Genomic DNA, 12103 nt, shown 5'->3' on the forward strand with positions numbered 1-12103 from the left:
TTACAAAAAAATCTATGGGGAAACAAAGGGCCCCTCCAGACTCTACTTGCTGTGAAATGAGGCCATCAAGCTTTATGAGTTTTTATGACTACAGATTTCACATTTCAACCAATTTCTGGTAGCTTTTTACACCGGTTTACTGAAGGTAGATTATGCAGATACCCACGATTATGCAGTTGTTTTCGTCTGCATTATAGTAATAAACAGAAGTTTAGTCACTGACTTGAAAATGAGATGGATCAATCAGGTCCCTGAATGAAGAATTTTTCCAGGGTCACCATTCCAAGCTTACCTTCAGGTATCATAAATCTAAGGAAATCCTGTGGGATTGTTCACAGCCACGATTCAATGAGTCAGTGAGCTTTAAAAGGAAATTACAACTTTCCTACACAAAGAATTGACTTCACAACACCTGACCCTCCTAAGCCAGGCGCTCCCTCTAAAGGCTGTGATCCTCATCCCAGTGAAGTCCTGAGCACTCTCCCAGTGGTTTAAACAAAATCTAACTTTATGTTACAGAACTGATTCAGGCCCAAAGCAAAGTACTGTTTGTAACACTGGACCCTGGCACACTAGATGTTTATATCAGCTTCTAATGTAGATGTAATTTAATTATGTAAGAATAGGATGATTAGCAGGAAATAATATAGTAAAAAGATGAGTGCCAGACGTGGAAAAATTGTTCACTGGCCCCAAAGGAATGACATGTTGGCTCCATACCTCTTGAGACTTGGACATACGCACGCAGAGCACTGCAGCAGGAATTTCACATGCACCAAGCAACTATAATTCAGGTTTCCTGCGCATGTGCAGCAATTTGTACATTGCTTTACATGCAGCGAAATGGGCATCTTAGAAAGCTCCTGAGGCTGTGTAACCCACCATGCTCAATTGGTTTTCAGTGCTGCTGTGCAGTCGCCAAAGACCTGGCCTTGACACCTCAGTGCAGAAAAGCAGGAGATAGGACTTCAAGGGAGAAATTCTGGCCTTTGTAAGTTAAGAGCATTTTGCTACTGGCTTCCATGAGGTAGAATTTTCTTTCAGGGCTGTGAGGGAGACGGTTTGCAATGTGCTCCTGCAAGGCTTGCACCCTGCCTTGGTTTACCCATCAGTAATACTTTGTGTCTCAAGACATTGGGAGGCTTAATTCATTAGTGCTTGCAAAGCATTTTAAGTTGTTGGACAAGTAATTCTGTTTTAAGGGCAGCTGCACTGCTGAGTCACAAGCAGTGTGGGAACCAGAACTCTGGATTTCCTAAGCACTGAAGTCAAACAGGTGGAGTAACCTTTTGCAGAAAGGCCAACTCCAGACCTGCCCTAAAGGTACAAAGCATACCAGCAGGCAGTAGGGTATTTAAAGGCCCAGAGGAGCACATGTACAGAACTTGTGAATGAGTAACATTTAAATAGGCTGTGGAAGCTAACCAACACCCACTGGAAAAAAAGAAGAGAGGCACTGGTTCTCATATCACCAAACTGCAGCCGCTTTGTGGATAAAAGACATTGAAGGTTTACCAGCCTAAGTTAATAACTCAAAGTAAGGAACTACTGATACTATTAGAACTTCTGGGCTGAATGAGGCTGAGATGAACTGTGTACCTCATAGGTGTGCTGGTTTGTGATCTAAATCCTGAGCTCACAAATGAGAAGCAATCTGCAGGAGTCCAATGAAAGTATGAGCATGGTTCTAGTGTTAGGGGCATGAGTACCCCTGGCTTCACAGACTTAGAAAATCTGTAACAGGATGGACTTTACCACAGCCAAGAACAAGTATGCACTTTGCTTTTGCCATAGGAAATGAAAACAAAGGAGATAAAATTATCTTGTTTTCCTCTGTACCACTGACTTTGGTGTATAAAAGACATTCGTACATCTACTGCCTTAGATCAGGGTGGAATAGGAGATAGGGACATAAGAATAGCTGTTCTGGGTCAGACAAACGTCATGTAGGCCAGGTTCCTGTCTCCAGCGCCTCAGGAAAAAGGGACAGTAATGCAGTGACAGTTCCCAGCACACTCACCCAATTTATGGATTAGCAGCTCAGAGACTTCTCAAACCAGAGACAAAGGTTTTTACTGTTGTAGAATGCCCTTTACGCGTGGCTCTTCCTCTGGGGCTTAGTCTGAACACTTTTCACTACTGTGCAAACTGAGTCTGAACACTTTTCACTACTGTGCAAACTGTTGGACTTCTCAGTGTCCTGTGGCAGGGAGTCCTACAGGTAACCACTTGGCTACATGTCCCCAGACCCTGCCCCAGAAATGTGGCTGACAAACTCCAGCATTCACTTGGTAGTTGGGCAGCGGGGACACGTGTTTCCATCTCTGGGAGCAGGCAAGCTTCATGGAGCCTCAGCTGAACTCAGCCAGTGCCATCTTCCCAGGACTGATCAGACTGCGGCTGTCGCTGAGAGATGTGCCCCGCTTCCCGCTCTTTCCCTCCAGAACAACTGGAGGTCTTTGGCGGTGCAGCCTCCTGTTACGGTGGGAATGACGAGTCCCCACGGCGGCGACTGCTACCTCCGTTTCCCTTAGGAGAGCCGCTGGCCAGAGCGACGGCCACCAACTTAGGGACCGGACCTTCCGTCCGTCTTTTCCTCTCGGGGAGGAGGAAACCCCCTCCCGAGGGCCGCCATCACCTCAGCGGCCCCACCGTCCCCTCAACGGTCCATCAACGGTCCCGCCGCGAGCGCGGGCGCGCGCACGCACATTTCCCCCCCACCCCTCCACCCGCCCCACAACGGCTGCGGTGCCTCAGGTAATGCAGGGCGGGAAAGCGGGCAGCCCAGGGTAGGGAATCCCCACGTCAAAAGCTACCCCAGAGGTTTAATTTTTTTTTTCCTTCAACCAGCCCTAAGGAGGGAGGGGACGAAACGAGAGAGAGCTACGGCTCCCGCTTTGCTCCTAGGCAGGCAGGACCCGCTCGTCCCCTCCGAGAGCGGCGGGCGGGAAAAGCCCTCTCCCACGCCGCCGAAGAAACGCGCTCGCCCCGCTGCGCCAGTCTCCTCAGCAGCGCCGCGGCAGACTGCTGGTCCAGGTAGCCCAGGGAAGCACCTGCGGAGCGGAGCCTCCCGAGAGAGGCGGGGCGGCGAAGCGGGCTGCGACCCTCGAGGCAGGCTGTGGCCGGAGCTCGCCACCTCCCTCAGGAAAAGCAGCCGCAGCTCGCTGCCGCCCGCAGCCGGCTCACCCTCCTCTCTGCGCCCTCTTCTCCGCCTCCTCCTCCTCCTCCTCTCCTGCTGGTACCTGCCTTTCCCTACTCCTGCCATTCCCCTCCTCCTTCCCCCCCTCATGCATATGGATGGACGCATGCGCGGGCGGGCGGCCTCCCCGCCTGCCGCCGTGGGCTAGATGAAGCCGAGCGGCGGCGGGGCTCCCAGACGGGCGGCCGGCTCCCGGGCGGTGTGTGTGCTGCATGTGCGTGTGTGTGTGTGTGCGTGTGTGTGTGGGTGTGTGTCTCGGGGGGGCAGGGGGCTCGCCGCGCCTCCACCGCGCGGTGGCTGGCGACCTGAAAGAAATAAAAGGCTTGGGATAATAATCGCAATAATAATAAAAAAGAGAGAGAGAAAGAAAAGAAAAGAAAAGGGAAAGAAAAGAGGGAGGCGAGAGAATAAGGAGAATAAAAGGAGGCTGGGCTGCTTTGCATTGAAGACCGGGGCGCTATTGAAAGCGCTTGAAAAGCGGCGTTGTTCGGCGCGGGTGCGCGCCGCGGCCGGCGCGGTATATTAGAGCGGGGCGGCGGCGGGCAGCAGCGGCGGCGCCTCCTCCTCCTCCCCTTCTGGCCCTCCCCGTCCCGGAGCGAGCGGCGGCAGCGGCGGCCTGCAGGCAGGCAGCGCGGCGGCGGCGGCGGCATGCGTGCGCCCCGGCGGGCAGCCGCGGCGGCGTGCTCTCTCGTCCTCCTCCTGGCCCTTCTGGGGCTGTGGGCAAAGGTACGTACCTGGGCACCGTGAGTCCTGCCGGGCTGCAGCCTCTCGCGGCAGGGGAGGGAGGGAAGGAATCAGGGAACCAGCGAGCCGGAGCTGGGCTTTCGAGTCGGTAATTTTAGTTCTTTTTCTGCGAAATGGGTCTCCCGCAGTGATAGGGGTCGTTGGTTTAAAAAAGTCCTCGAAGCGGTGCTCAGGGCTCTTTTGCAAAGCCCCCCGACAGACAGAGTGGAGTTTTTGCTAGTAACTTTCCTGCGGTGATAGTAAACGCAGAGGTCCTTCTTGCAGGAAGACTTAATTCCCTGGGAATATAGAATGTTATTATTGCAAACCGTTTTCTTTCCCCCTGAAATTACTTTTTTCATTTTTCCTTTTTTTATTTTTTAAAATTTTTTTTCCTAACTAGGACCAGTAACAGTACTCTTGAGCTGACTAATGAGCAAGCTTTGACTTCAGCTGGGCAGCCTTGAGCAGGGAGACTATTTTTCCCGTCTCAGCTGCAGCTCGGAGAAGGCAGAGAGTTTGCATTTCCAGGGTGCTTTAGCTACATCGTTTTGTTGGGTTTACTTTTATTCACTCTTGCTTTGGTTTAGGCTTATTTCTGAACGATTTAGAAGCCTTCCTCACATACGCATTGGTTTCTTTTGGAGTTGGTACTTCACGTTCTTATTTAGCATTAATGGTATCGTTTGGTTGGGATGATTTATGAGCTTTTCTTGTGCATGTCTAACAGAGAAAAGTTTGGAGTGGATGTTTGTTTTTTTTTTTTTTAAATTGTGCTCTCGTTGAGAACACACTTAAAATTCTGTCTGCGGAGTTATAGATTGCATTCGGGAAAAAAGTAAAGTAACTTTCTTTTTTGTTGTTGGTTTGTTTTATTATTGTTGTTGTTTTGGGTTTTTTGTTTGTTTGTTTTTGTTTTTATTTCCTCCTCATTATTTCTTGGAATTAACAGGTGACTTCAGCATCAGGGCAGTTCGAGTTGGAGATCTTATCCATGCAAAACGTGAATGGTGAACTGCAAAATGGAAATTGCTGTGATGGCACCCGAAACCCAGGAGATAAAAAATGCACCAGAGATGAGTGTGATACCTACTTTAAAATTTGTCTGAAGGAGTATCAATCACGGGTCACTGCTGGCGGTCCTTGCAGCTTTGGATCCAAATCTACTCCTGTCATCGGAGGAAATACCTTCAATTTAAAGTACAACCGGAATAATGAAAAGAACCGGATTGTTATCCCTTTCAGCTTCGCCTGGCCGGTAAGTGTGTGGCCTGCTCTGGTTCTGCCTCTGCTAGATGATCCTGTTTCAGATGGCCATAGTGAGCTGAGCTCGAACTCCTTGCACAGGGGGAGAGGGATGAGGACTGGGAAGGGAGGAGGCATCTTGGCAAGGGCACCGGGAATCCGCAGCACAGAAATGAGTAAAATGTGGTGGTGTTTTTGTTCCCTGGGGCTCACAATGCATAGCCTGTTAAATTTGAAAGTCAGATGTGCAGTGAGGGGGATCTAAATGGGTCCGGGAAGCAAACCGAGTATCTCTGCACTTCACAGCATGAATAAGTCTCTTGAGACTTTGAAGGTCAGAAGTTCATTATTTTTTTTTTTTACTTTTTTTTTTCCTAACCAATGAAGTCTTGGATTTAAGCCGAAAGAGAGTGAGTTAAGGGCTGTAGAGGGATCCCGTGTGAAAAGTGTGTGTCATAGCTGGCCTTATTCCCTGGAGCATATTTGAGAAGGCTTCCTGCTTCTCCCAAGGGGAAATCTCACTGCACTGCTTAGTCTTGATGGGAGCTGCTGTTGCTGCTCTTCATGAACTGGTTGCCAGCCTCCCTGGGAAGCTTGCTGTATTTTGAGGTACTTGCGGACTCTAGAAGCTAAAGACTGAGAAAAGCCTGGCCTTAGGTTTTGGTCCATTTCAGCTGTCTTCCCACAGCACACTTTTTCCTGTCTGGTTGCCTCTTTGGTCCATAGATTCTCGCTTCCTTCTAGTTGTGAGCAAAACTCAAGGGAGGTGGGGCTCTTTGCCAGGCACTTTCCCAGCATTGACAGCTCTAGCAAATACAGGTCAGCTGTGTAGACCAGTGAGATGGAGGATGATTGACCCCTCCACTAGCTGAAGCCTGCTTCATTGTTGATCATGTAAAGAACCCTGGCGTAAACTTTAGTGCTGCTTGTTTCTTTTGGAGTGCTTAGAAGGGCTGAAATTTTGATGTAGTCAGTTCTGTAGAGGGGAGTGCTCACTGCACACAAACTGAGTCCCATCTTTCCAAAATGACCATCACCCAGGACAGACCCACAGGTGCAGGCTCCAGGGCCATAGGGTTTCTGGACTCACAAGGCTGCTGTGGCCTTGGATGGCAGGAGCTGCATTGTGCCTGCAGTGTTTTTGTGCATGGAGTGCTCCGTGCAGGCAAGAAAAAACTGAGGGTAAGTCAGCTGGGGGGCTCTTATGCACACACAACACCCTGTCTTTTGAGGTGGCTCTCTGGGATGCTGTGGTATGAAAGCTGAAAACTCCCAAATTTATGCAAAACTTATGTTTAGAGATCACCTAGGAAACAAAGCTGTTTTTCTCCCACTCCCCTCCCATTCTCCAAAGGTGCTGAAGCAGACAATTTCCCACCGACTGCCTTAGGATATGTCAATGCTCAGCAGTTTTGAAAATCCAGTCATCCTAACCTAGATGCCTTAGGTCATTTTTGTGAAGGGAGGAGGGCTCTTACGTGCATGCAGGGGAGGGGTGAATCTTGTTTCCTAACTTCTGTCATTATTGCGGCTGGCAAGGTGGAAGCATGCTGGTGACTTTCTATTCCCCCCTAAGCTCAGCCTTCCTTTTTTTTTTTTTTTTTTTTTTTTTTTTTGCGAGTGGGATATGTGGGAAGCCTGCCTCAGAAAGCATTCCTTCACCAGTTGTAGTGTAGACACCCACTTTGTAGTCCTATGGCCAAGTGCTGCAGGCAGCCATGTGTTGTTGAAGTGTCCTGTGCTGCCTCCTACCTGCCTCCTCTGTCAGTTGTGACTTCTGGAGTACTGAGGGCTGGAGAGGCTCAAGGGTGAAATCAAGTCTGCATTTTCAAGGAGATAGTATTACAAAGTACAATAGCAGAGCTAACAAAAGTATTCTCTGTTGCAAGTACAAGTCCTTCCTTTCTTTCTTTCTCTTTTTTTCTAACATGAAATGAGATAAAACTGTTATCAAATATGCCATCAAAGGGATAAAGGGCTTTGTAAAAATCTGAGGTATTTGAAGCTCTGCCAATTGCTGCAGCACTTGTGACTTGTGTGGCACATTTTTGACTTTTTTCAGAAAAGGCAGGTTCATCAGGTTTGTGGGTTATTTGTTTTTTGTTTTTGTTTTTTTAAACTAACTAGCCCCCTACCCTGCTCCAAATAATTTGAGTGCCTTGAATCTGAAGATATGTGTATGTATAGAAAAATGTGAAAACTCTTCATGTTCCTTCTAACAACCTCCTTCTTAGAGTTTGGAAGGGAAATCCTTACATAGGGGGGGTGTGGACCGTGTGAGAAGTTTCTTAAGCTTGCCTGCATCTTAGTGAAAGAAACGCTTCTATTGTCCTGCTGAATCTAATTGAGCACTGGAATCCTAGAGCAGCAGCAGCAAAACTCCACTGCAGCCTTTGAAATGTGTAGAACAGAACAACTTCAGACACTCTGGTCCTTAAGATTGGAATTTTTGAAATCAGCTCTTGCATATTCCCATGCAGAAGTGCACTTTTTGAGTGATTGTCTGTTTTGGTGATAGTCTGTTTGCAATTATCAAGCCTGCCTCCCAGCTTTAATTTCCATAGTACACAGCTTTTATGCTAGTGCTAGCCAACCTGAATTTCAAATGTCATTTGAACAAAAGAATACCTAATGTGGCAAAGCTCTTACTTGGAGTAAAATTTTACACAAATAATTTTAGGCGTTTTAGAAGCTCTAAGGATAGAGTAGTAAACTTAGTTAACTCAAATCTGATGCTGAAATTTCAGAGCTTAAAATGTTTTTAGATGAGTGAATACTGTTGGCTTTACTAAAAGCTTGAAAGTAGCATTGCAATTTCCAAATTGCTAACCATGAGAGTTGTCTTTGAATGCATCCAACTGAAAATTGCAGTAAAGGTAATAGGACCTAGACAAAAAATTCATGCTTATGTCTGAATGTATGTTTGTGTTCTGTTGTCTGAGGGAGGCTTTTCTTGGATGTTCCATCTTGAATAACATTAAGAAGTCATGTTGCCTTGACTACTTCAAAAAAAAGACTAAAAATCTCTTCCTGTGTCAAGCTGACCCCTTACACTGTTTGTGAAAAATAGTAATATTGCATTAGAGGCTTTCATTCATCATGCAAGGAAGGAAGAAAAGAGAATGGTATGCTTTAAACATATTTTTAGACTTGGCTTGTAGTTGTAATGCAGACTGGAAGTGTCGGAGTCTTATTAATAACTTATGTGGTTTGCTCTTGTCAGATTTGATATGTATGCTGGTGGGCCATAAATTAATTTAAGTGATGGGAGGTTTAAGTAAGTTGCTAAGAGACAGGGCAGCAGACCTGCATAAAGGATCTGGAGTGCATCAGAAAGCTGCCCTTGCAGTAGCCAGCAATTCTTCAGTAGATTGGAAGAAAAATAATGATGATGAGTAAGAAAAAATAGCAACCAACATGTAGCCCTGATTCTTGCATTCATTTTGAGACTAGTGACTTTCTTGATGGGCAGACTTGGTCTATGAAGCCATATAGACAAGTATGGAACAAAGGAATTATCATGTTCCACTTGTCAAAGTCTGTTTCAAATTTCATTCCATGGTAGACACATGCTCTTCTCTAACATAAATCAAATCTCTCGCCTTTCTTGAAGAATACAAAGTGTGACGTGTGCTGTACCTTAAGGGAGCTGTGCATGAATTAACTAAGCACTAAACTTTGGTTTTATGTAAAGATCTTTTTGGGGGTTTGGCAAGACTGTGAATAAGAAAGAGGTCAAACTTGGCAAGTCCTTTGGTATGCCTAGCTCCAATTTCAAATGGCTTGTTAATCCTGAATTATGATGCTTATAATTATTTAATATTGGGCCAATTGCACCAACACACTAGGAAACTACTGAGGTGGAAAAAACCCTTCTAGACTCTGAATGACTTTAGCATAAAAAACAATTAAAAAGGGGTTTGAACATTTATTATTTCAACCTTACTCTAAAAAATAAAATAGCCTTTCCCATTTTTAATGAAAAATCTTACTGCTGCTGATTCCTGAAGACACAAAGCATGTTTTCTGAGTAGGCATTGTTTTTTCTGGCTAGAAGAGATAATGAAAGAGCTTTAATGTTTTTTTTTAAGCTTAATGAACTTTTTTTCCTCTGTCAAGACAGAGGAAGGCTTCCAAGACAAAAGAGGCTTCCAAAATACTAATCTACAGCTTCTATTAAAGTATATATTAAAGCCTTTTGAATATGAGAAAAAATACAACTTAATTTGATTTTTTTTTTCTTAAAAAAACCCCAACCAAACCAACAAACAACACACAGTAGGTTACAGCCACAAACTAAAGCTTGTTTTTAGACTTTGTTTTTTTCCTCTTCCTGGTATCTTTTTGAAAGCTTGTAGAGCAAATGCTAGAGGTTGTTCAAGCTTTTCTTAAAGAATGCCTGGTAAATCATCTTGTAGCATGAGCAGATCTGAAGAAATTTATATAACAAAATACATATTAATCAAATCCAAATTGCATCATTTATTGTTGACTAGAAGCTAAATAATATATCTTTAGCACTCAAAGTGCTGAAGGATTACTATTCAAAATGGAGCTCAGAGTATTAAGTGACATCTGAAGCATAATTAGCATCTATAAGGCTGTTTTTTCCCAGCACTGCAGAGTAGTTATGCATTCATTCAGAGGTTATGGACTTCTTACATATTCTTAAGAGTTATTTGTGTTCTAGTCAGTTCAGAGTTTCATCATCTTCAGAAATCCATTTGACAATATTATTAAAAATAAATCCTCATCCTGCCTGCTCCCTGAATTTTTTCAGTTATAAGGCTAAGTTCCAGTTATAAAGCTTGCTCCAGTTTACCTTCAGTGGCAGCTGGATTGGGCCTGGCATTGGAGCTGGTTCCTAAACTTGCCCAGACTAGATGCACCCAGCCCTGTTGGCTTGTCTTTGTGCTGGAAGTCTCCATGTCTGAAAATTAATTGCATAAAATTGAAGCTCTATGCTTAAAATTCTAGTTATATCAAGGAAACTTGCCACCTCATTGCAGGCTGAAGTAGAAGTGAACTAGTTCTGAAACTGGTAAAGTTGGGCCTTAGCTATTTGAGTGAGATGATGTGCCATACAAGAAATTTGTGCTCATATATGGCACTTACTCCATTTTCAGTTCTTAAGTGTGATGCCCTGCAGTTCATGCAAAAACCTTACCCTGCAATTTTTGGAAGTATTTCTGTGTTGGTAATACTGCAGCCAGGATTGGTTTTGAAAATTCAGACTAACTTCATTTTCCATTTCTGCTGATAGATGCAAGTTTTTAGTGTTAATTGACACAGTTCTGATAATTTTAGCTGGCAATCTGAATACCCAAACATGGGGAAAGATGTCAAAACTAGGAGCTGTTGTTTTCATTTCTTGTTAGTCTGTGGAGCTCTGTGGTCGCTGTTGTGCAACATAAATTGCACTCATTTTTGTAGTATTCAGAGGAAACTGTAAAATGTGGATAAAAGTAGTTAAAGCAGTTTGTAAATAGTCAAACATCCAGACTCCTTTTACCAGCTCAACCCAGTTCTTATGAACTTAGGTAAATAAGTAGAAAGGCTTCTTGTTCAGACTTGCTCTATGTGAACCTGACTGTTTTGCTTGGCTGGCTACTAGGTATTCTCTCTATTAACCTTGCCACCCTTTTGTAACTGGTGCATTTAATTATCATTGGGATGCTTTAAACAGGTAGGGGGACTGATAAGAGCAGGTAATCTCCTTGTTGAGGAAGGTTGAAAGCAACCATTGACATCTTGGCCTACCTACTTGTCTTTGACAAGTGGGGGATCCGTGAGAAAATAACTCTGTAACAAGATAAGGCACTGATTAAAATGCTGTTGTCATACGATGCATTCTGCTAGCTGAGGTAACTTAAAATCATTAGCTCAAAAAGAAAGAAAAAAAAAAAAAGAAAAAAAAGAGGTGCTATACTTATATATAAAAATATATATAATTTTTTTTTAAGGCAGGGAGGACCCCAAGTCTCCCCTGCTCTGTCCCAGTAGATTGTTCAGTTAATGCATGCTGGTTTTATGATAGGAATACATTGTAGTCCGGCCACCCAGACAGAGGCATTGACTGCTAATATTAACCAAGAACAATAGTGTGGCCATACTGACTGCAGTGAGGATTACAGAACATAATGGGGCCTATCCAAAAATAATGCTAATACAGGACAAGCAACAGGAAGCAGCAGTAGACTCAGCATTGCTCGGCTCCCAGACAAACTGTGGACTTACTTCACACAATAGCAACTTCAGCACATTATGTATTCACAGGATACTCATTATTCCAGCAGGCTTGCCAGATCAGAGATCAGCCTGGTTTACTGGATGCTTAAGCGTATGCATAGTTTGGATAGCGGTACTTTTGTGTCCTTCATCATTTGGCAGGAGGGTGGTGACTATCGTGGAGAAGGTCTTGACTTCAGTTACTGGCTTGGTTTGTGCCAAGGCAGAATGGGGGGAAAGTCTCTCATGAAGGCTGCTAATATGGTGAAATTTGTTTTTATGTCTTCTCATTTATGTGGCAATGAAGTGTTTACTGGCACTAACAGCAATGAAGAAACTACGCAAAATGAAGACTAAAGGAACAGTGCCCTGTTTTCATGTGCGTATATTCTGATGAGGCTCTTGGCTGCGCTGCCTGCTTGAGGTTCATCTTAGCTTTTGGCCATGTACTCTGAGGCATGAGATTGTTACAGCTTAGACTGTTTATATATGCAGGGCTGAGAGAGTAACAGCTTTATGGGGTGTTGCCATATCCTTTTGTAAGCTGGCCCAAAGATGAGCTTCCTGATGAAGTTGCATTTGACAGCAGGTTAGGAGGGTTAGGTTCTTCCCTTCTTTTCTTAAGTATGTCTGTATCTCCTCTGAATGAGGAACCAGTTAGTTGTCTTCATCAATTCTGAAGGAATATTCTATTGTAGAAGTTGCCTG

At 44.7% G+C, this 12103-nt stretch overlaps 1 protein-coding gene across 1 annotated transcript in view; it reads left to right on the top strand.

Moving 5' to 3' along the window:
* Positions 1-3322: 3322 nt before the first annotated feature.
* The window catches only part of JAG1 (jagged canonical Notch ligand 1), a 36739-nt gene continuing 27958 nt past the window's right edge, over positions 3323-12103 (top strand). Inside the window, exons 1-2 of the mRNA XM_071740274.1 lie at positions 3323-3925; positions 4875-5180. Coding sequence (XP_071596375.1) covers positions 3848-3925; positions 4875-5180 — 384 coding nt within the window. The 5' untranslated portion in view covers positions 3323-3847. The remainder of the gene's footprint in view (positions 3926-4874; positions 5181-12103) is intronic.

This window comes from Heliangelus exortis, chromosome 3 (assembly GCF_036169615.1).
Source record: "Heliangelus exortis chromosome 3, bHelExo1.hap1, whole genome shotgun sequence".
NCBI classification, from domain to species: domain Eukaryota; kingdom Metazoa; phylum Chordata; class Aves; order Apodiformes; family Trochilidae; genus Heliangelus; species Heliangelus exortis.